This window comes from Pteropus medius, unplaced genomic scaffold (genome assembly GCF_902729225.1).
Source record: "Pteropus medius unplaced genomic scaffold, Ma_sr-lr_union100, whole genome shotgun sequence".
NCBI classification, from domain to species: domain Eukaryota; kingdom Metazoa; phylum Chordata; class Mammalia; order Chiroptera; family Pteropodidae; genus Pteropus; species Pteropus medius.
In genome coordinates this window covers 6,816,324-6,838,394 of record NW_024354502.1, presented here as the reverse complement: position 1 = coordinate 6,838,394, position 22,071 = coordinate 6,816,324, and the positions used below count along the sequence as shown (strand labels likewise).

The 22,071-nt window shown below is 38.9% G+C and overlaps 1 protein-coding gene across 6 annotated transcripts in view; it reads right to left on the bottom strand.

Annotated features, from left to right (window-relative positions):
* Window positions 1-5,880: 5,880 nt before the first annotated feature.
* ENPP2 (ectonucleotide pyrophosphatase/phosphodiesterase 2) overlaps window positions 5,881-22,071 on the bottom strand; it is a 96,466-nt gene continuing 80,275 nt past the window's right edge. For 3 of the 6 annotated variants that reach the window (XM_039853568.1, XM_039853569.1, XM_039853567.1), the window contains exons 20-26: window positions 19,610-19,684; window positions 18,148-18,284; window positions 17,017-17,152; window positions 16,267-16,344; window positions 12,857-12,989; window positions 11,334-11,490; window positions 5,881-6,478 (exon numbers count right to left, since the gene is read on the bottom strand). In XM_039853568.1, the coding sequence (XP_039709502.1) occupies window positions 6,308-6,478; window positions 11,334-11,490; window positions 12,857-12,989; window positions 16,267-16,344; window positions 17,017-17,152; window positions 18,148-18,284; window positions 19,610-19,684 (887 nt within the window). In that variant the 3' untranslated portion in view covers window positions 5,881-6,307. The remainder of the gene's footprint in view (window positions 6,479-11,333; window positions 11,491-12,856; window positions 12,990-16,266; window positions 16,345-17,016; window positions 17,153-18,147; window positions 18,285-19,609; window positions 19,685-22,071) is intronic. The other 3 variants (XM_039853572.1, XM_039853571.1, XM_039853570.1) reach the window with 1 other exon arrangement.

Sequence of the window (22,071 nt, the reverse complement as noted above, 5' to 3'; positions counted from 1 at the left end):
ATAGCCCTAAGACAGGAAAGAGATGAAAGATTATTAAAGATTATTAAATTCGTTATTTAAAATGGCAGTGCTCTTTTGATGGCAAAGCACTAACAGAAGTGTAAAATAATGTAAACATAAGGTTATTGCAACCGGCTGATCATGGTTTGCCCAAGACTTTCCTGGTTTTATCACCACAAGTCTTTCAATTCAGGGCATCTGATCATCCTACAAGTGGGCAAGTCAAATGCTCACAGGCCAGCGAAGCAGATTAATGTAGTAGGGTAAGTGTGAGAAAAACAAAAGCACAAACACAGTAAAAAATGGCAACTTGTACATCACCTAGAGTGAGAAGGACAATGGGACAGGTAGCGATTTAGGACAGCAGTCACAGACTATAGCCTAAGGGTCAAACCTAGCTAGCCAAATGTTTCGGTCTACCCAACAGCTAAGAAGAGTTAAATTTTTTAGTGGTTGGGGGAAAATAATCTATAGAACAACAATATTTCTAGAAGCATAAAAATGATATGAAATTCAATTGTCAGTGTACACAAATACAGTTAATTGGAACAAAGCAAAGCCCATTCACTTACAGTAGTGATATGGTAGCTTCTGCACTATGAGGGCAGAACTGAGCACTTACAGGCTGTATGACAAAACCTTCTACAGAAAACATTTGCCCTGTTCTAGAGAAGGCAGCCAAACAGGCTTCTGCTGATTGCTGATGGGAACAATAGCCTACAAACAATGACAAAGTAAAAAATTATTTTAAGGTTTGTAAGAGAGGCCAAAAATCTGGATTTTTATGTGAAACTTGTTGATTTTTAAGTTTTGGCATCTAATTTATTTTTTTAAATATCATGTGGGCAGAAACAAAGCCATCTGTGGTCTATATCCAAGCCTGCAGGCCACCATTTTGCAAAGTGTGATGTACATCATATGTTTTCCACTAAAGCTTATCCCAAGAGGTAATTATATTAATTAGATCCTTAATTTGAAGGCAAATCTATAACAGCTGACCCTTCATTCATCGATTGTTTTCAATTTAAAATTTGTTTACAGTTCAATTGCTTTACCCATTAGTGCCTTCCCGGGATCATAAATTCTTCTCAACATAAAATCTATAATAGATTTTACATCCTAAAAAGAACAAAATCCTCCCTCCATCACCCGCCTCCTCCAGATATGGCCTATTTCTCCTATTTCCTGTTCCTTCAAAGGGCAGTCTCTCCTTATTGCCTCCAGTGTGGTCTCCCATTCTCTCCTCAGTCTACTGCAGCTTGGCTGCTGTTCAAACCACTTCATAAAATGTCCTTCCAGGAAGGTCCTAGATCACCACCTTATTGCAAAAGTCAATGGAGCCTTTCAAATTCCCGGCTAACTTCCCCCTGGCATTTGGCAGCACTGACCACTTCCTCCATTTTGAAAGTGTCTTCATCCTTGAGTTTCACAATACTCTCTTTCCAGGTTCTCTCTTTATCTCTCAGGCTGCTCCTTCCATCATTTCTTTTTCTTGCCTCGATGTCATTTAACTAGTATTTATTGAACACCTGACATGTACCAAGCATGGTGCTGAGCATTTTCCAAATGTAGCTAGTATATATCTCACTCCAGAAATGAAACTTCATTTCCCTAAAACAAATTTCATTTCTAATCTATGCTTCCAGCTCATATGGCTCACATGATGCTTTAATTTGGACTTTGCTGAGGCTCCCATCTTTCCCCTAGGGTCACACCAGAATCTGGTCAGTAGAAAAGGATGGGAGAAGTACGGCAGACATGTGTGTCTTCACTATGAATGGCTCCACGCCCCTTGAGGTTTGCCGACCTCCTGTTTCCAAGCCACGGCCAGGACCCCCGGGGGCCCTACACTGGTCATACAGCATATTCCAGGGTGTAACCACCTGCTCAGATCTCCAGGCTTCTCTCCACCTCTGAATCCCTGGAAAGTCCTTTTCTCTCTTGTCACTACAAAGGCTATTTCTCTTCTCCTTTTCTGTGGGTTCAGGTTTTCACAAAAGATAGGAAATTCATTAACTTCAGACCTTCTCTCAACCCCTACTCTGCAAAAACCCCAAAGCCAAGAAAACACTTAAACAGGGTACCTTCCTTGGTGGAAAGTGGAAATAAAAATGGAGGGAAAATTTTCCCAGCTTACGTTTCAGTGAGATTTCCTGCCATAATCCTTATGCCAACTCTGAGAAGCGGGTATTATCATCACTGCTTTACAGATGAGGAAATTTAGACTTAAAGTTGCTCGAGGCCGTGTAACTGCCAATCTCCAGCTTTGAACCATTGCCTAATATGGCCTGTGTCCATGCCTCCGCCATGAAATGCTCGTGGTCTTCCTTCCCAGCATGTGGTGGCTGCGGGGTCTCAGGTGTTCAGCTGAACGCTAATCAGCACCTGAGGCTCTGCATGAGGAAACTACCTAAAGGCAAGGAAAGAACCACCTGAAGAACTGTGCCCAGAGCTCACACAGGGATTGACGTTCCACCTGTTCCCAATAGCCAGAGTGCAAAACTTCCTAAGGCAGGGGCGTCATATCCACTGACATTCCAATCGAAACTAGACATCGCTGCCAAAAGGGATCAAGGTCACACGCCGATAAAATTATGGCAGAGACTTTCAACTAGGCATAAGCATTCAGGAGGGTCTGTGGGAGGAGCTAGGGTTTATGGGAGGTGTTCTCACAATGTCATCTGGAAAATCCTACAGGAAGAACACTGTGTTTCTGACAGCGCTCTCTGTCATAGTAACAGCCTCTCCCCTTAACTTCCTCGTCCCCTCCATAAAGTATCTCCTCCATCTTTGAGTGAAAGGGGATAGCAGAGAGACTGAACTCATTTGACTAAGTGGGCAACTGAGTTTTAGCACACCGAGGGAACAGGACGAAACAACTTCAGGTCTCTGGCTGGGGTGTTTTCATGGCCCACAGTGGGCCTACAGTTTTTTACCCATAATGATATTAACTGTCTCGGAGGGTGAAGAGAGAGTACGGTTCATCAGCCACTCGCCTATCACATCATGATAATCAAATCTGCGCAAAGCACCATGCAAAGTTCCCTGAAAATAATGAAGAAAAAAACAAGATCCTCCGTCACCGTGTGCACTTGTGGTTCGCAATCCTTTTTCCAAAATAAATCCTTTGGTGATGGATTACTTAGTCAATTATGTTTTTATGGTCGACAAGGCTTCCTAGAAATGCACCCCCACCACCACCAAAAATAAATAAATAAATGCCGCCCAAGCGGGAGCTAGTACTTTTTGTTGGGCCACCAGCAGTGCTCAATTTGCCCCAGCAAATAAAAGTCAAATGTCTTATTCCTCACTGTCCTACACAGCCTCTCTGCTCAAAGCCATGGGATTCCCACTGCTTTACCACTTCCCATCCACAAGGCAGCCCGGTCCTGACTCAGCAGAGAGACAGTGAGAGACAGATGAAGTATGAGGAACACAAACAGGAGGAATCATCCAGACTTAGTTCACAGCCACCCTCTTCCCAACCACCACTAGGAATAATGAGAACTGGAAATTGGAGGCTCCCGAGGAGTTATGCAAACCCCATGGGCATCAAACATTACTTTTCTTCAGAGATTAAAAAAAAAAAAAAAAAAAAGTCAGTTTTAAAACCATTCAGAATGTGATGCTATTTTGGTTTACACTGTTGACAATGAGCTCATTTTTAGAGAGGCAGTTTCTGAATCCATCCACCAGAACAAGACCACCATGCTAGCAAGCAGTTGGCAACAACAATACATATATATTAAAAAAAAAAAAAGACACACAGAAGACAAATACCCCCAAAGTCTTCCAGACTTCATTTTAACAGAGTCCCTGTCCATTCAGAGACTTTCATAAATAACCCCACAATTAATGACATGTGTTTATCTGCAAAGCCACTCACCTGAAATATACAGTGGCTGATGTTCTCTCTGGGTATGAAGTTTATTTATGAGAAAATTAAGGGAAGACTTGACCTAAGGATAAAAATAGAGTAGCAGCACTCAACTAAATTTGCCACTGCTCTCCCCAAAAGCCTTGGGCGTAACCTATTTTGAAAAGAGTTCAATCTGAGGTGATATAGCTAAGCAAGGAGCTTGCAACTCTTAAGAAAAATAGAACTATCCCTTTCCCCTTGTAATTCTATTGTCAGGAGACAGAACTATAGCACCTCATAGGTGGACCCTCTCTTACCAGGTGTATTCTACATAGAATTATATCTAGAGCATACTATGTAATTATTGCATATCAAAGTTGGTACAAACTTTGATTCTGAAATCGTAGATTCTGTCACACCGCTGCTTGAGAATTCTCGATTATTTTCCATTGCACTTAGCATGGAATTCAAATACGTCTGTGGCCCCTACAAGGATCTAGTGACCTGTCCTCTACCTACCCGGCCGCTGCATTCAGACATACCTGTTTTCTTTCAGACCATCACACATTCCAAGATCTTTCCAACCCCAGTCCTTGGCCATGCTCTCCCTTCTTGTCCCTATTCTTCTTGAGGCCAGCTCTTCTTATCCTCCAAGTCTTGGTGGTAATGTCATCTACAAGGCTCTTCTCTTTCCACCTTCTTGTCACTCTGTGACTGTTTAATTATCTCAAAGCACATATAGCCAACTAAACTATAGAGATATTTGACGCGGTCTCTTTCTCCCATTAAAGTGCAAGCTCTATGACATCAAGAACCATGTTCTATCCCAATGGCAAGTATAGGTACTGGCATATAGCAGACGCTCAATGAAACATTACTATTAAATAAAGAACGGTCATATTCTGATTCAGCTCTACCATACTTTCACCCTACCCCAAACTACAAAGCCTAATTCAAGCATTCTTCTCCATTCCCGTCATTCTTCCCCTTTCCATAAAATCTTCCTTGAGCTTCTCACTTCTGTTTAGAGATAAGGCATATGAAGTGCCAGAGGCATGCCTAGAACAGTGACTGCTTGATAAATATAGTTACCATTAATATTACCAAATTCGCTTCTCCCAACACATTCCTGTAGCTGTTCCCCAAACATCGGTTTTTCCCTTACTACCTTCATGATTTCATGGATAATACTATCCAACCTATGTTTGTTGTTTTTTATTTGACACAATATATTCCTTCTTACACAAATTTATTTTTAAAAGAAAATTAATGGAAACTTAAAGCCCATTTCACTGACCGTAAAAGGGACAACCATAAAAATTAACATAATGAAAACAAAATAATATTAGCAACTGCTATAGATATGAAAACAGTAAGGTTAGTCTTTCCCAATGACACAATTGAGAAGACTGAAATTGTTTGAATGACTTCCTTACTCCATGATTCATTATTATTTAAAGCCATAACTGTGTCCATATGAAATCATCCTACCTACCAGTTGGACCCTTCTGTCATTTTGCATTACGACTAGCACTTTTTACTTGGCATTTCTTATCTACCTTGATTGGTTAATTATACTTTTTATGTCTACATCTCATCCCATTTAGTTCTCTTTTATCCTTCATGGTTCTTAAGTTGGTACCTTATACAAAATATGTATCTTTAAAGCTATCTTAGTTGAGTCTAATACTTAGAGCTTTGAACCAACTTGATCAAAAGAAAGTATTCTTCCAAACTTCAAAATATTTTTCAAAAGATAGGTCAGAGAGGGTATTCAAGAGTTCTGGTTTCCATTTCCCTCTGGCCTTCTGATTTCCCAAAGATATGGACCTAAACTATCCCAACCAGGCCACAGTAGTTAAATACGATGGACGCCCCTTTGGCTGTGTGAACTACATTCAACTAGGAAGAGGGCCCCACACAGAATGTATGCCTTTCATGCATGAATACACAAAAAGCAACTTGCCAAGAACTCTAATTCATAAGTGAAATAAAGGCAGAAAAAAAAAAAAAAACAGAAAAAAACTGAATGTGTGATTTATTATGTTTAAGATTGGTCTATAAGGCTTAAATATGTCTGTCATAATTAACAGTAAATGAATGCAACTTTACAAAATCAGTATTTCAATACAGTACAGGACTAAATGTGGTGACTGTGCATTGAAAAATTAATATTTCCTCAATGCAAATATCAAATTTGCAGCACCATTTAGAAGCTCCCACTACAAATGCAAGCTGCAGTATTTATCACAAGCTCTACGCAGAACACAAGACTACCTAAATCAAGCATTAGAGAAAAACAGTGGAGTCATTCAGGCGTAATATGTCAGATTTGGTACAGGATTAAAATACTAACTTTTTTTAATGTCCTGGTTTCAAATTAATAAATACAAAACAATATAAAAATATACACCAGTTGACAAGACTGTACTGCAGATGATCAGAAAGTTAAATCTCGCTCTCATATGTATGCAGGTATGTCTTTAGGGCCAGAATTTCTGGATAGCTGCGGCTGGTCTTTCGAAAGAAATCCAGACTGGTGAGATGTTCGATGTCCCGCACCCGAGCTGTGTGCATCTTAATGAGTTCTTCTACCCATTTTGACTCATCCTCTGAGCTCTGCAATGGAAACAGAAAACAATAAGAGGCAGGATTTTCCAGAGCAGTTCTCCGAATGGTCAATTTTCTCCATCAATGACCTCTGCACCCTCCAGCACCCAGAGCCAATGAGGGCTATTTCTCCCTGGCCCTCCTACCACTCAGCCACAACCCTGTCGTAATGTGCCACATTGACCTGCCCTTGGCTGTAAACATTTTCAACAGCAATTCACTATACCAAACAAACAAGACATGTGGTGTGAAAGGGCATTTGACTCAAGAGGTTCTCGGAACATAAATCAAAATTAGGAAAACCAAAGGTCCTAGAAAATTCAGTACTTCGTTTCTTTTCTCCACTGTAACATTGCAATCTTGAGCACAGAGCACAAGCAATTAGGAACGCTCTTCTGCCTCCCTGGGAAAGTGAAGAGCGTGTGCGCAATGCACAAAATTATGCGTGTGCATTCCTAGTCTTTCGGATGAACCCGTTACACCAACATCATCATCTATCAGATTGCAATGAATTGATATTTGGATAATGAGTTTGACTTGAAACAGCTCAGTGATACTCCTGGCATTTTGGAGGCCCAGGAGGCCTGGATTAGGATTGTGGCTCTACCACTTTTGGGCTATGAGACTTCGGTCAAGCTCCTTGACCCTCTAGGTTTCAGTTTCTCCTTCGGTTCACAAAGATAATCATCCTTATTGCTGCAGCTCCTTAGGAGGTAGAAAGAAGAAGAGGAAGGAAGAAGGGGGATACAAGGTAAAATAAGGAAACACCAACACAGGAAAAAAGAAAGAAACTCTCCTTCTTCTGTCTTAGCTACTTGCCAAGAACTGCTTCAATGGCACACATCCCAGATGAAGGACATTCGGATGTCCCACACCAAACAATCTATTTCATATCTCAGTTGAAACTAAAAAGCAACTTAGGTGAATCAGTCCTTTCCATTTTAAAAATATCTTCTTTCACTTTTGAAGTCGAAAGAAAGAATGAGACCTGTGGGCCCTGAGAATTATGGGGAATTGCCTACCTTCGTTAGTAGACATGAAGCAGGCAGGTCTTTGAAAATAATTTTATTCCCGAATGCCCCCTAAATTATAATGGCTCCCAAAAATCTTTCTACAAGCTGAAGGGTGGCTGCATGTCCCAGGGCTGAGAACATGCAGACAAGCCTCCATCCAGCTCTTTTCCCGCTAGTGGTCTCAATGAACTACCCACCAAAGCCCAAGAACCTGCAATGGATTTTCTCGGAAAGCTCCAACCCACACAGTCCTGGACAGGGAGCTACAGCAGCTTGTGCCAGTGCTAAATATGTACCATGAGGGTGTTGGTTCAGGAAACTGATGCCTGGTCATCCTAGGCAAAATGAAGAAATGGGAAGAAATTGCTTTGGAGGCTGGAGAAGTAAGGATTTTAACCCTCCATGCCCCACCCTTCTAACCCAAGCTAACCGAGATCTCTGCGATTCACAGGAAAGGAACGACCTAAATATAACTCTACCCACAACGGTACTGACCAATCCTCAGTGTGACCATATAATTAACGAAGTAGGAGGTCTCCAAACCTCTCAGGACCCCCTCAGAGTAAGCAGAGTAAGCATGAAGCTATATTTTAGGAGAATTTTCATATTCAACTCACTTATTTGATTTTCAATGGCAAGTCTAATTTTTCCTTTGTAAACGCAACATTTGAATGTGTGGACAAGAGGTGAAAAAGGTTTTTCATAATTTAAATAACGGTCAGCTGGGATTATAAGAATTCAGGGGGAAATCTGTCTTTTTCTATTTCTTTATTTGGGAAATGATTTGCCAAACTCATTTGAGGGACAGTCTCTCCTGGTTTTCACATGCTAAAATCTAGTGACCAATTAGTCACCAGGAAATACTGGCCGTGCTACATGTGAAAAAAAAAATATGTCTTCTGCCTGATGTTGACTGGCAATCTATGGAAGTATTTGCTGAGGGAGACTCTAGTGTCAAATGCAAAACGAATAAAATTCAAATAAAAGTCCATGTGCACCAAGGGAGGTAGGAAAGGAAAAGCTTTCAGAATAAACAACTTAGAACATTAATACAAACAAAAGCACAATCCATGAACTTCTTTCTTGCTATGGGAATTTACTCTTCACCTGCTTTTTCTCCCTGACTTTTTCCCAATTGAGTTTGTGAATTCAAGTCCCTTCAGTTTTAAAGGGAACTTCAAAGCAAGGACAGGTTTCTACGTAGATAGTGGGGTTCTTCAGTAAGAAGCATGCTGCCCATGATCTCTATACAAAATACCTCTAAGCTCTCTGTAGACTCAGGAACCAGAAAGGAGAGGAAGATACATTAGTGAATTTCATTTGTCAGGTGAAAACTCTATGGTGACTACAGAACTGCTTTGACCTGAATTTGGAACATTTTCAAACTGTCCCATCACCAAGTCCCCTAACAACAGAGAAACCGTGAACGTGTATTGAACGTGTACTCCCTAGGAATCTCAGTATACCTTAAATGGACTATTAGGAATCAAACGCTCTTTGTAGTCTCTGCTTTACCTTAAGAATGCATGGCAATTTTGAATTTCACTCCATAACATATGTGTTTATTTTTCTGCAAAAATTTTATTTCCTCACAAGTTTTTAGGAAAACTGAAGTTCAAATAAAGTATATTACGTACCAACACAGAGGCATCACATCCCCCAGTACAGCATTTGTTACTCTTGTGGTTACGAATAGTCAAGATTGAAATAAATCAGACAAAAAACGTTGTGAGCCATATGATTTCACTCATATGCGGGATATAAAACTGAAAGCAACAAACGAACAAGACGAAAACTTATAGACAGACAACAGTTTAGTGGTTACCAGAGGGAAAGGGGAGGAGGGGAGGAGGTAGAAAAGGATAAAGGGGGTCAAGTATAAGGAGAGGGAAGGAAATTTAACTTTGGGTGGTGAACACACAATGCAATATATACTGGTGATGAATTATTGAATTGTACACTTGAACCTATATAATTTTATTAACCAATGTCAGTCCAATAAATTTAACTTTTAAAAATGTAAAAAAAAAATTGAGGTTAAGCCCATAAATTGTCTTACTTATGTCTTCTCCACTTCCCATTCAATTCTTTATAAGATCTTATTGATCTTTTTGGTATAGTATTGCTGCCTTCTACCCTTCTCTTTATGCTTCTAAGATTGCAAACCCAGTCTTAGTTGTTACCTCAATTCTGTGAATCTTGCCAAAGCCCTTTAAGTATCATGTTTGATCTCCTCCAATGCACATTTATCTCCCCAAAGAGAAGCCTAAAATGTTGGTCTTATGCTTAAACATTTTCCATGGCTTTCTAATGCCTGAGTGATAAGAAAAAACTGCTGAGGCCCCACTATGGAAACCTGATCAGTTTAAAGAGGATAGGCTTTTGGAGTCAGAAGTTTTGAATCTAAAGTTCTGCTCTCGTACTAACTAACCAGGCAACCATGTAACACTTTCTCTTTATTCACTATAGGTTTCTCAATAGGTTTAAAAAAAAAGGCACGGGTATAGGAAGAATATATATACCTGCTTCATAGAGTAATTACATGATTAGAAATAATATATGTAGAGGACCTGTACAGTACTTGGGGGGTGGGGGTCACACATACTCAATAAATGGTCACAACCACTACAACTACTGCTACTGTGAATATTATTACTAGTTCTTTTATTTTAAATTTGATTTCAAGCAGCTTCTAAAATCTTATCTCCCTCTATTGCCCTCATTTCCAATATTCTGGCCAAACATAATTAGCTTTCTTGGCCATATTTCAATTTTCTTTTTTTTCCCCCCACAATCCCTATTTTGCCTTGGATATTCACAGCCTCCATCTTCACCTATAACTGAAGCCATAGCCCCAGAGCTACCTTGCCCAGGAAGCCGATGACTTTCATTGAAGCTATTCTCACAGCGCTTCACCTTTTAGCAATTTCCGTACCTGTTTCATTCACTCCCTGCCACTGAAAGCTGCCTAAATAGTGACTAATTCGCACACTATTGCTTCTCCCAGAGTACCTTACACAATCTGGGAATTTGAGTAGTGCTTGTTGACTAAGAATCCTCTTTGTAGATTTTATCCCTGCTCCTTCTGTTAAATGAAGCAAAAGCATAAAGACTATTACTTCTAACATTGCCTTGGAGCTCAGACTTTCCACCACATTAAAGAGACCTGGAGTAATTGTGTGATCTGTACCTGAGTGCAGAATTAGTTCAGGGTCGGGAGCCCATAGCAAGGCTCCTGTCTACCTGCCTGGGGCATCTCATCCTGCCATCCTGCCTCCACGTAGGAAAAAGTGAATCAGGAGTCATCTGTGCTATTTGAGAATGGGGCTACCTGTTATATATGCCCTCATAATTAGTAGCAAATGAAAATCTGATTTGTAAAGCACATATTTCTTTGTGTCTTCTTAAATGTTATTCTTACAGAAATTTTCAAACATCCACAAAAGTAGAGAGAATAATAGAATGAGCTCTCATGAATTCTTACCTAGTTTCAACGATTATCAAAATGTTGCTACTTTCCTCTTTCTTTTTATAAAATCTATATGTCTTTTGCAAAACTGAAAACATTTGGGCACTTTTATCATTTACCAAAATTGAACACATGAATAGAACTATGTTAAATGCTCACACACACACACACACACACACACTCTTACACTGGACAATAAAAAGCCATTAAAACACACATTTCCCAAGTATTAAGTAAGGTTTTGTTTGGGTCTTTTGTTCTTTCCACTTGTCTTATTCAAATGTCTTATAATAAGTGTGCTCTGCTTTAACAGTAGGAATATAAGTTGAGAAATAAAGATGAGTTATGGAAGCAAATCCTAAAGGACTCTTTTTGAACTCACATTGCAGCTCTCTTCGTTGTCAGGTCTGTGAGGAAGAATGAATGAGGAGACAGAGAGGGGGCCGTCACACTTGTCCGCAGGCTGAGTGAAATCCAGGCAGCTGGTGATGATGCTGTAGTAGTGAGTTGGAACAGGAATAGAACTGCCTTCCACGTACCTGAAACAGGAAGGTTGAATAAAATTATAACTGATGCGGTAGGTTTCTTTTTTAAGTGATGACCAATGAATATTGCCTAGGTCATTAAAATTCGTTCCCACTCAGTCATTTTTCTCTTCTAAGCACTAGTTCAATTCTGAATCTTTGAACATGTTTTTGCTGCCTGAAATCGTCCTCTCTCAATCTGGTAGAGTGAAAAAGATATTTCAAGGAAAGAAAACAGCCCAAAATAAGACTTGGATGCCGATTATGATTACTAGGTCAATGTAGTAGAAACGTAAGGCTGGAAGAGTCAACAAAAGCCAAATTATGGAGGGTTCGGAGTGCCGAGTTGTGGAGTTTGGGCATGACTGTTTAGACAGCAACACTCCCCTGAAGGTTTGCATGCTAGGGAATGTCAGTATGAGATTCCTGTTTTAGGGAGACAACTTCATCATAGAGTTGTGTAAAACAGACCAGAGACAGGAGACACTGAAGCTAGAGCGAGTACAGCCCTTTCAAGCCCCAGTGAGAGCCTGAACTGGGTACGGAGATTTCACATACTGGAGAAAATACTAAAGACTGAGTGCTAGCGATAAGCTGGAGGTATAAAAAAGTATTTCCCAGTAGAAAAAAGTACAAAAATCACAATTCCTCACCTGGTTTTCTATTCTCTTAATTTTAATCATTTTCAAAATATTGAAATTGTGATTGAGCTAACATAATTTTGGCTAAAAACTACAATGGCCTGCAATAAAATAAATGTACAATTAAGATGAAATTTCTCTTATGAATGACTGAAAAGGAAATAAGATAACTTCTGTTGTATTAGTTATCTGTATAGAAAAAATTAAACCTTCATATTTTATGCTGCTCTGATCATTTCATGCATGTATAAAATTAAATGATGACATTAAGAATTTGTTGTATTTTTATCCTCTCGCCTTTTCCATCAGAGTGTAAGGTCCTTGTGAACACAGTGTTTTTACTCCAACAGCCAAAGTCTATATGCAATTTCCTATTGAGATGTACCAACTCAAAAAATCTAAGGGATTCTAAAAGGCCCCCAAATAATGAAGATTAGGTGAAAATTACCATCTTCCCACAGAAGTGTTGTTAAACAATAAATGACAATCTTTTTAAAAAATCATTTGATACATTATCTTTCCTGGAATAGAAGAGTGCATTTATTTGCCACAAAATCTAATTCCATTTCAACCACCAATGTCACACTTCATCAAAAGTCTAAAAGAATCACAAGGAGATTCAAAGAGCAAAAGATTAAAGTGGTATCAGCTCTTCTTCAGCACATGAATGTTTGAGAAAATAGTCTTGAGTGAGATCTTGGAATTTAAAAACGCACATTGATTGGAAATGAAAAGCTTACTGTTTGATTTTGTCTTGTGTGTCATGTAAGCCATCGTAGTCATAGTCAAAAATTGGTCCACTTATCACATTAACTCCATTCCTTTCTGAAGCATATTTCTTCACCAACACCCTTTGGAAATAATTCCAGACTCCTGTGCAAAGACAAAATTAGTTCCTCATGAACAAAACTCCTTGCTTGGGCCAAATTCTCTCTCGGATGCATTCTACAAGCCAAATGTCACAAGCCAAGAAACAATAGCACTGTAGTGATTCTTGAGCAGGATCCATCCTAAAGCAGCAGCTGTGTGTGTGTGTGTCATATGTGAGCCAGAAAAGAGAAAGAGATGGAGACATTAGTTGGGGAGTTTACCCTAGCCCAGTAAGTCAGGGAAGGATTTACAGATGAAGTAACTGAGCTGAGAACTGAAGGATATGTGGGTATTTCCTAAGTGAAGAGGTAGAGATAGGGCATTCCACGCAGGGGGAACAGAATGTACGAAAGAGGAAGTATGGCATTTGTGAGAAATTAAAAAAGGCTTTAATCTTTTTTCCCCTTCATTATCTCATAGATATGCTGATTCCCCAGATTACGTTTCTAGACCTGACAGAGCTCTAGACATGCTTATCCAACCACCCATCTCATGTTCCACTTGAATACCTAGGAATCATGGAGAGCAAAAATTATCCATACAGAATTCTTGATTTTCCTTCTTAACCTTGCTCCAACTTTTGGCTTCTCCATCATAGTTAATGGCACTCGCACTCACCTAGATATTCAGGTCAAAATCCTCTGAGTCATCCCTGACTTCTCTTCTTACTTCATACACATGTGAACCGCGCCACCTCCAAAATACATTTCAGTCATGCAATCTAACCACTTCTCACCATTTTTACTGTGTTCACTCTGTTCTAAGTTACTATCCTCTCTGAAATGAACTGCTACAAAAGACTACTTCCTGGGCTCCCTGTAAGAAACTCTTACTTCCTGTAGCCCATGCCCTGTACAGTAGCCAAATAGATTCTTTACATCATAAATTTCTGTAATATACTCCCCCAACACCCATTTCTAACACTCCAGATGATTTCTCATTGTAAGTAATTAGAATATAATCCCAACTTTTCACTGTGCCCCCCCATCCCCCACCTCCCTGGCTTTACTTCCTACCCTTTTTCCCTCAGATAGATGGCTTTCTTCCTGTCCCCACCGTAGCCAAACTTGTTTCCAACTAAGCTTTTGCATTTGATCTTCCTTTTGCCTGGAAAACTCACATCCTGATCTGTGTATGTCAGGTTTCTCCTCTGTTACTCACTTCTCAGTTCTCAAGGTCACCCGCTGGAGAAGACTTAATTGTCTACTCCAGCTCCAATTTATATTATGGCCAATCAGAGGAGCAGGATGGAAAAAAGGAGAAAGGCAAAAGAAGGGAATAAAAGAAGAGGACAGAAAAGGCAAACAATGAGTTGATTTTGATATGTTAGATTCAACTTCCTGTGCTCTATCCTACATGGGTGTTATGAGGTTCAAGTGTTATCGCCTCTTACCTCCCCTTAGTAAAAAGTACTTGGCCATTTTTCTTGTAGTATTTGAACTGCTCTTTATATCCTCTGATACTCTACCCTGAATGAGAAAGGACAGACCACCAAAGCCAAAATGCTATACATAATTATTTGCAATAAAGAAAGGACAGTGAGAGAGAAGTTCAAATGTTAACTTAAGCATAAAAACTGGAGAGGAAAGGAGGGAAAGAAACACCAATGAGAACAGTCAAAAGGCCCAACCCACAGAGAGGCAGCATGTGAAAAGCCATCTCCTAGTGAAGAAGAGTGAGCCCTCTGTGTAAGGCCTTCTGCCACGCCAGCCTCAGGGCGGCACTGACTGTTTCCTGTATTACTGCTTGGTCATAAGGCATCCGTGAAGAATAAAAAATCCAGGAAATCCTGATTTGTGGAAATTAAATGAAGCTGCATTTCATGCAATATTATGGCAAATGTATCTATGTGGCTTTCTGAAACATTTTGCAATTGGGCCTGAGAAGAAACCAGGAAACCTCCTTCTAGGAGCATACTTTAATTTTTCACTCATAGGTAATGAATCCTACCTTTGAATAAACCTCTATTTACTACCCTAGGACATCAAATAAATTTTTTTTTTCTCTAAACCATGCTGGCCATTTCACCAATGTTAAATTGGGAAGGACTGCCACTCCAGATGACACTCCACAATCATTTGCTCCTATGAATCCTATTTTGAGACTTTATTTCAGCCCTGAGAGGCCTGTAACACAGCCCAAGTCTCCTTTACCAAGTAGGTAGAGGTACCTCTTTTCCTATCTTCCCTATAAGCATATAGGTTTGCTCACTCTAAATGAACTAAAGGGAAGCAAAAGCCACTACTCCTTAATGCTTTCTCTATGTTTGACTACATGGATGGATGGATGGATGGATGGATGGATGGATGGATGGATGGATGAGTGAATGAATGGATATGATGAATTAGATAGATGAATGAAGTGAAGATAGATGGATAAAAGATAGATAGATGAGTGAATGAATGAATGGATAAGATAGATGAATGGATAGATGGATATGGATGGATGGATGGATGGATGGGTGGATGAATGGATTCTTTGTTATCAGAAATAGAAAACAAATTGTTTTGGCCATTGGAAAATTAAATCATAAACCTATATATAAACCACAGATATCATGCAATCAACTCTTAATTTTACAAATGAGAGTTTAAATGGCATTTCTATAATCATGTAGCTAGAGGTCACACTCCTGGGACTAGAATTCAGCTTTTGGCCCGGGGCTCATTGTGCCTATACCATTCATAGCATCACTATCAACCACAAATATTTATGTCATGTACAAAGAAATTATGAGTGTTCAAAGAAGCCAAGATAATTTGCACAGCTCTAAAACTAATTTAATACTCAGATGATTCAGAATGCCATCGAGCTCTTACGGGAGTTTCAGGGTCAACATTCAAAATTCATCATCACCATCATCACCCGAAAGGGGGGAAATGCTAGTAGCTTTTATTATACCATCCAATAAGTAAATATGGATGCTGTTGAATGTCAAGTCGGCCTACGAAATATAGAAAAGACTCTTTTTAACCAGTCATACAATGAACATTGAAATAAAGGGAACACCTGATTGTATAGAAAACACAAACTTGGTTTAGTTCATGATCTGGGTCATTTCTTGTGATTAATTTCATAATTATAAACAATGGATGAAGAATCTGACAACTGTCCTCACAGATTCATAATTTGAACTAACAGTAGATGATTTACATGAAAGGTCTTCAAAAATTAAAAAGGTTAAATACAAAAAGTTGTACCAAGGAAGAAAAGGTAAGTAGCAAACTTAGAAATGTTTTTTTTTTTCATCAACAGTTTACTACGTAAATATTGGACTTACGTTTGAAAGCAGGATACATTGGGACCATATTGGTTACAAGGAATGTATCATATTTAGCTTCTGGTGAAGAGCTCAGATCTAAACATTAAGAAAACAGTGTCGTTACTTACCCAAACCTCTAACAATTAAAAAAAAATCAGTCTTCTAAAATGATCCAAATGTCAAGAAGTGACTGGATCTACTTTTTTATTCCTACTCAAGCCTTCCTTTAAATAGAATTTCCTACTTCCCCTCCCACTCAATTTCTTTCTTTCACTCAATAGTTCTCTCTCAAAAAATTTTTACGATGCTTTTTCTTCCTACCTAGTCTTGGGTCTAATAAATATTATGGAAATAAGTATTTGATTTCACTAGTGTAATTTTGGACTTTAAAAAATGTCATCAAAGTAATGAGAGATAATTAAAGGGTTTCATGTATTCTTAAGAGATCACCTGTATGGTATTATTTAAACGATTCATGTCTTAATAATTTACCATTTCACTTTCAGATTCTCAATTAATGATGTGAAGGGTGCAAAGAATATTCCCTTGCACTTTAGAAATCCCCTGGAGAAGAGAATTTATAAAAGCTGGTCTCTTTTCTGGCCAGTTTTGGAAGGATCCCATAGACGTTTATCTCTTCGATCTCTGGAGCACTCATTTTGAAGAAAACCTGCAAACCACTTGGTCCTAAATACCAAGTTGCACACTCTAGACGCTACGAAATTACATCCCTCTAAGATGATCAGATCCTGATACTCTATAACTTACAAGGAGGGAAGAGGAATCCATAGGACATCTGTTTATCATTTTTGTAGGCTAAACAGCTCTGACTGAAACTCGGAGAGACACGGACATCAGGCCGGACGCAATTGGTCAAGTGCTCGGGGATGCCAGAGACCTCAGCCTGCATAGTGAGTCAGAGGTATTCAGCAGCGTCATTGCAAAGACAATGTCAAACCAACAGGGAAATACTGAAACCAGAATCAAAACCCCTCTAGCTTTTACTATAGCTCATATTCTCACATTCTGACTCCTTAAAAAAATTTTTCAAAAAGGCCTCAGTTTTAAATACGGTAAGCCAGTAATTTTCAAACTCTTATTTTTCTTTAGCAGCAGAACTCTCTTGATAAAGTCTTAAATAAAGCAATATAGAAAGCAGAATATAAAGCAGAAATCCCATTGTTGAAATAATGAATAGAATTCTAGAGAAGACAAAAAAATAACACTCTGAGAAATTATATAGACATTTATATGTATATAAAAAGAAAGACTGCATGCATATTGCATGTGCCAGTGCATACACACATGCATACAGCACACATTAACAAGAAGCTGTGTTTGGGGTAAGGGAAGTACTCATTTGCATTCAGAAATTAAAAACACATTCCCAACTGCCAAACGATTTTTTCTAACTCTTGATAGAAACTTACCTATCTCATTTTCATCAAAACTGAAACTCCAACATGAAGCTTTTATTAAAAAACAGATAGGATGCTGATAGTGGGGGCAGGGAGGTTATGTTGTGTGTCGGGGGTGGGGGTATATGGGGACTCTGTGTCCTTTTCACTTTATTTTGCTATGAACCTAAAACTGCTCTGAAAATTAAAGTCTATTAAAACTAACAAACGAATCTTGGTGGGCTCTATAACTATTGGCCAATACCAAGCAGAGTAAAAGAAACTAGAAAAATTAGTAGGAGCCTTTCAATATTTCACATATTACCATGAAGTTATTACACCATGGAATAAAATTTAGTTTAAAATATCATGCAATAGATCCAACACTGAATATTTTTAATCAGGAAAAATTAAAATCTTTTCTAAGACAAAATTCTGTTAAGCAAGCAATTATTATATTAACACATCAAGAATTTTTATAAAACTCAGTTTTCTCAACGACCTGTTTGGAAACAGTGTATGATGTCCACAGTGGCATCAGGAATATTTCACTATAACCGCTTTCAAAGTCAGTATGATATAAAATATCATATCTAGTCCGATAGAGCACTGCAGGCCGTCCATAGAGGAGGTGTCTCTCTAGGAAAGAAAAAATAAACTGTGTTAAAACACGAATTAACCTTTATATCAAACGTTAAATATTGGAAGAGAGTCCAGTTGTCCAAAATTTGCTTGTTTACTTATTAATAATGTAGAGCTCCTTCTCCTTAATTTAATCAAGTTAGTTTTCCTAATACTTTTGTGGTTTATCTGATCGCTTAAGCATGGGTCAAAGCTTACAGTTACCAAAACTATAATGTAAATGTCATACTTATTTTAATGCCTTTTTTCAGTTATAAAGAATTTTAATCTGCATAGGGGGGAGAAAATATGATTAGTAAATTTTGAAAGGGTTCAGCTGAATGAGAAGTCAATAGGATTGATTTTTGTAGAATTCACTTGACTCCTGAAAAGGTTCATCAAATTAACCGATGATTTAATTAAGAGGAAGGCACCCTTTGATCATTAGTTGCAAACAGCAACTCAAATATGCATTACTTCAGCATAAACAGTGAGTAGTAATGAGCATTTAAAGTAAGCAGCTTTGTCACACAGAGGAAAACTCTTTAAGTACGAACTTAAAGGAACATGTATAGATAAAATATATTGGAATTCAAGAGTGTCATTTGAATACAGAAGAGGGGAGGTCTCCAGTTACCAAAGAACTCAGTTAAGACCCCAGAATGTAGATCCAGACCTCCAAGAGAAAGCTCTCCTTTTAGGAAAAATAAAAGATCTGAAACCTTACTCTTTTAAGAAGAGATGGGAGTTTAGTGTGTAAACTTTCATTCCACACCCACAATAAATGGCTGGAGCTTGACCTGCCCGTTTTGGATAGGCTAAAGTCAGAACTTCCATAGATTCTTGGAAATTGGGGTCCTACAGACCAAAATATTTAAAGATTGAGGTATTGATAATGCACAATTAGGCAATGCACAATTCCCTAAGTGATAATCAAAAAAATTTTTTATGATTATTTTTATTAGAGAAAATCAGTTCTGGCAATCACTTATTAAATTATTTATACATGTTGCTTTAATTAAAGTATTACTATTCTATGCAAGTAACAGAGGAAACTCTTCGTAGAATAATTTGCAAGACCCTCCCCAAGTAGAACTGCAGATTTGAGGCAAGGCGGCCCACACTGGTACAGCACAAGCCTGTCTGGGTAGTTTGGCTTCAGCACTGCAGTAAATGCCTTGGTTAAGCTGCCAAATTTGGGGACCCATCCCTAAGAATCAGAACATAATATGATAACATTATATAAAAGAAATATAATGAACAAATAAAAAGCCAGCAAATCATAACAGTAGTACTTGGGGCAGTAAACCAAGTGAGACTTTCCTTTGAAACTCAAACCAAACCTTTTCTAGGTTCAAAATTTCCATTAACGTTTTCCTGGTTTTCATTTTTGTTGCCTCTGAACTTCCTGGTTTCAGCTGGAAGCAGAAGTATCAAAATTCTTTGAGAAGCTATTCTCTTTTTATCGTTCAAGTTTTAATGCTTACCAAACACATTCTTCCGAATTCAAATGCAAACCTAGCATCTAATCTATTCCATGAAGGGACAATAGAACAGCAGCCATATTTCTCCATGCAATACCCCTCTTTAGAGCAGCCACTAAACAATAATCTTGGGCAATCTATAGACTCCACCAACTCTGGCTTCCCTTCTAGTCCTCCTCATTTATTGGCATCAGTACAGTCCCCACAGAACATGTGAAGCTAAGCCAGGTGGACCCCACATCCCAGTGTATGCCTGTCACCCTAGCATAATTGTTAAGAGTGCCTCTTTCCATACTCAAAACTAGATGGCAAATAAAATGATCACATAGTTCAGCCCTCGTGGAAGAGACACGAGGAGAGGAAGTGAGGGGACAAAAGTGGAAGAGACGTCTTAAGATTTACTTTCTCCTGAAAGATTTCCCCAATTTAGCTACCTATCTCTATTCACTCTTCTGCTCTGCATGTATAGACTCAATTCTCTTCAGGAAATGTGCACTTCATAGCTTCCAACTGCAGTTTTTGGCACATAGCTGCAGGACAAATATATCACTGTATGACTAACTTCTTCTCAATCGTTAACTGTGCATTTATGGCATGAAGGAAAAACAATGCAATGGTTTCGACGGTTTCCTAAAACCCAACCAATTTTCCCAACCGACCCAAAGAATCTCCTTGGGTCTCCCTGGAGCATCATAATTTCATCTAACAAAGGGGTGACATCATCTTCACAGTAAGAAACACAAACTTTAAAATCCAGAATCAAAATTTAGATTTTCCTTTTTCAGTTTATCAAAGTATCAAAGAACCACAGATTCTTGGTCACAGCTTAACTCTGCTACTCTTCATGACATCGTGGGCAAGCCACCCATTTGCATTTCTGTTTAGCAAAAGTCTCTACTGGAGCCATGAGGGTACCTGCATCTCAGTCTTTGGACACATAAGCTCTTCATCTCAAGACCAGCCCCCCTGGAGACAAGCCTGCATGCCTCTGCTTTAGAAGTATGTCCGTCTTGATTCCTTAATGGGTCTAGAACAGTCCATGTCTTCTCAGGTTAGGTTGCTACTCCATGGAATTCCAGACAAGGCCTTCATCCCACATCCCCGGTCCCTATTTACAATAGTCTCTGGCGTTTTGGGTACACGCCAATGTTCTCCTCCAGATACCACATTTGGCAAAATGCTGTGAGGCGAAACCTTTTTAAGTGGCGTGGACTTGCTCAGCTCTCACTCTTTTCATCTTCCAAAATTTGGTCGTCCAGACTTGAGTTTGTGTTTCTTTTCCCTCCTCAGCTTCCTGATTCATATTCCCACAGCTTAATTGGCTTACTTAAGTGCCTACATGAAAATCTCCCCTTTTTGTTTTTATAAAATGTTCACTTCCATAATAATATGCTCTTACATTTTACCACAAAATCTCTGCCCAGGGTCTTTCTTTCTCCTGCATCCTATCTCCTACCTTGCCTTGCAAGTACCTACTACAGTGACTGCCGTGTCAACCTCCTCTGGGAGTAGATCTGACGCCTCTTTTAGTATCCTGTCCTTTCTTACCTCAACCCTTAAAACACCATGTTGTAATTCATCAACTGGTTAAATCTCACAATAAAATAACAATAAGAACAGAGATTTTTATGTTTTGTTCACGATTGTATCCCTATCTCCAAGCACATAATATCTACTTGGTAAATACTTGTCGAATGCTTGTTCTATTTTTTAAAATGCCATCTTTACGACTCTAAAGAACAAGCTTCCTAATGTGAGCTGCCTACTATAACTCTAAGAGGTAGACTAAGTAGATCAATATCATCCTCACTTTACTGAGAAGGAACTGGAGGTTCACGATTTGTAAAAGATAATTCAGCTACATGGCAACATCCAAAATCTAGGCTTCCATCCTCCTTGTCCATTATTCTTCTCAGCATTTTCAAAATAGTCCACAGGTGCATGCTGACTGCCAGGTTATTCTAATGGAGGGCACATCTCAATGAAGAACCAGCTAGTCCTGGGTATGAGCTTTGCCTGAGTCGTGACTACTGAGGAAAGCAATCTGTATCAAAGCATCTAGTACCTCAGAATCAACTTCCAAACCCTATTTTGCACCAAGATTCTCTCCTGACATAGTCTCTTTATTCCAACTCCTAGAATAAGAAGCTTTTTCATAGGAAAGCACAGGGACTTTAGTATCATATAGAACCAGAGTCAAATCTCATCTCAGCTCTTTACAGCTCTGTGATTCTGTAACAGAGATTCTGTGATTTTGTACCTTAACCTCCCCAAAGCCTCATATCTCACTGGGATGTTGCACTGTTTAGAGGCAAACTATG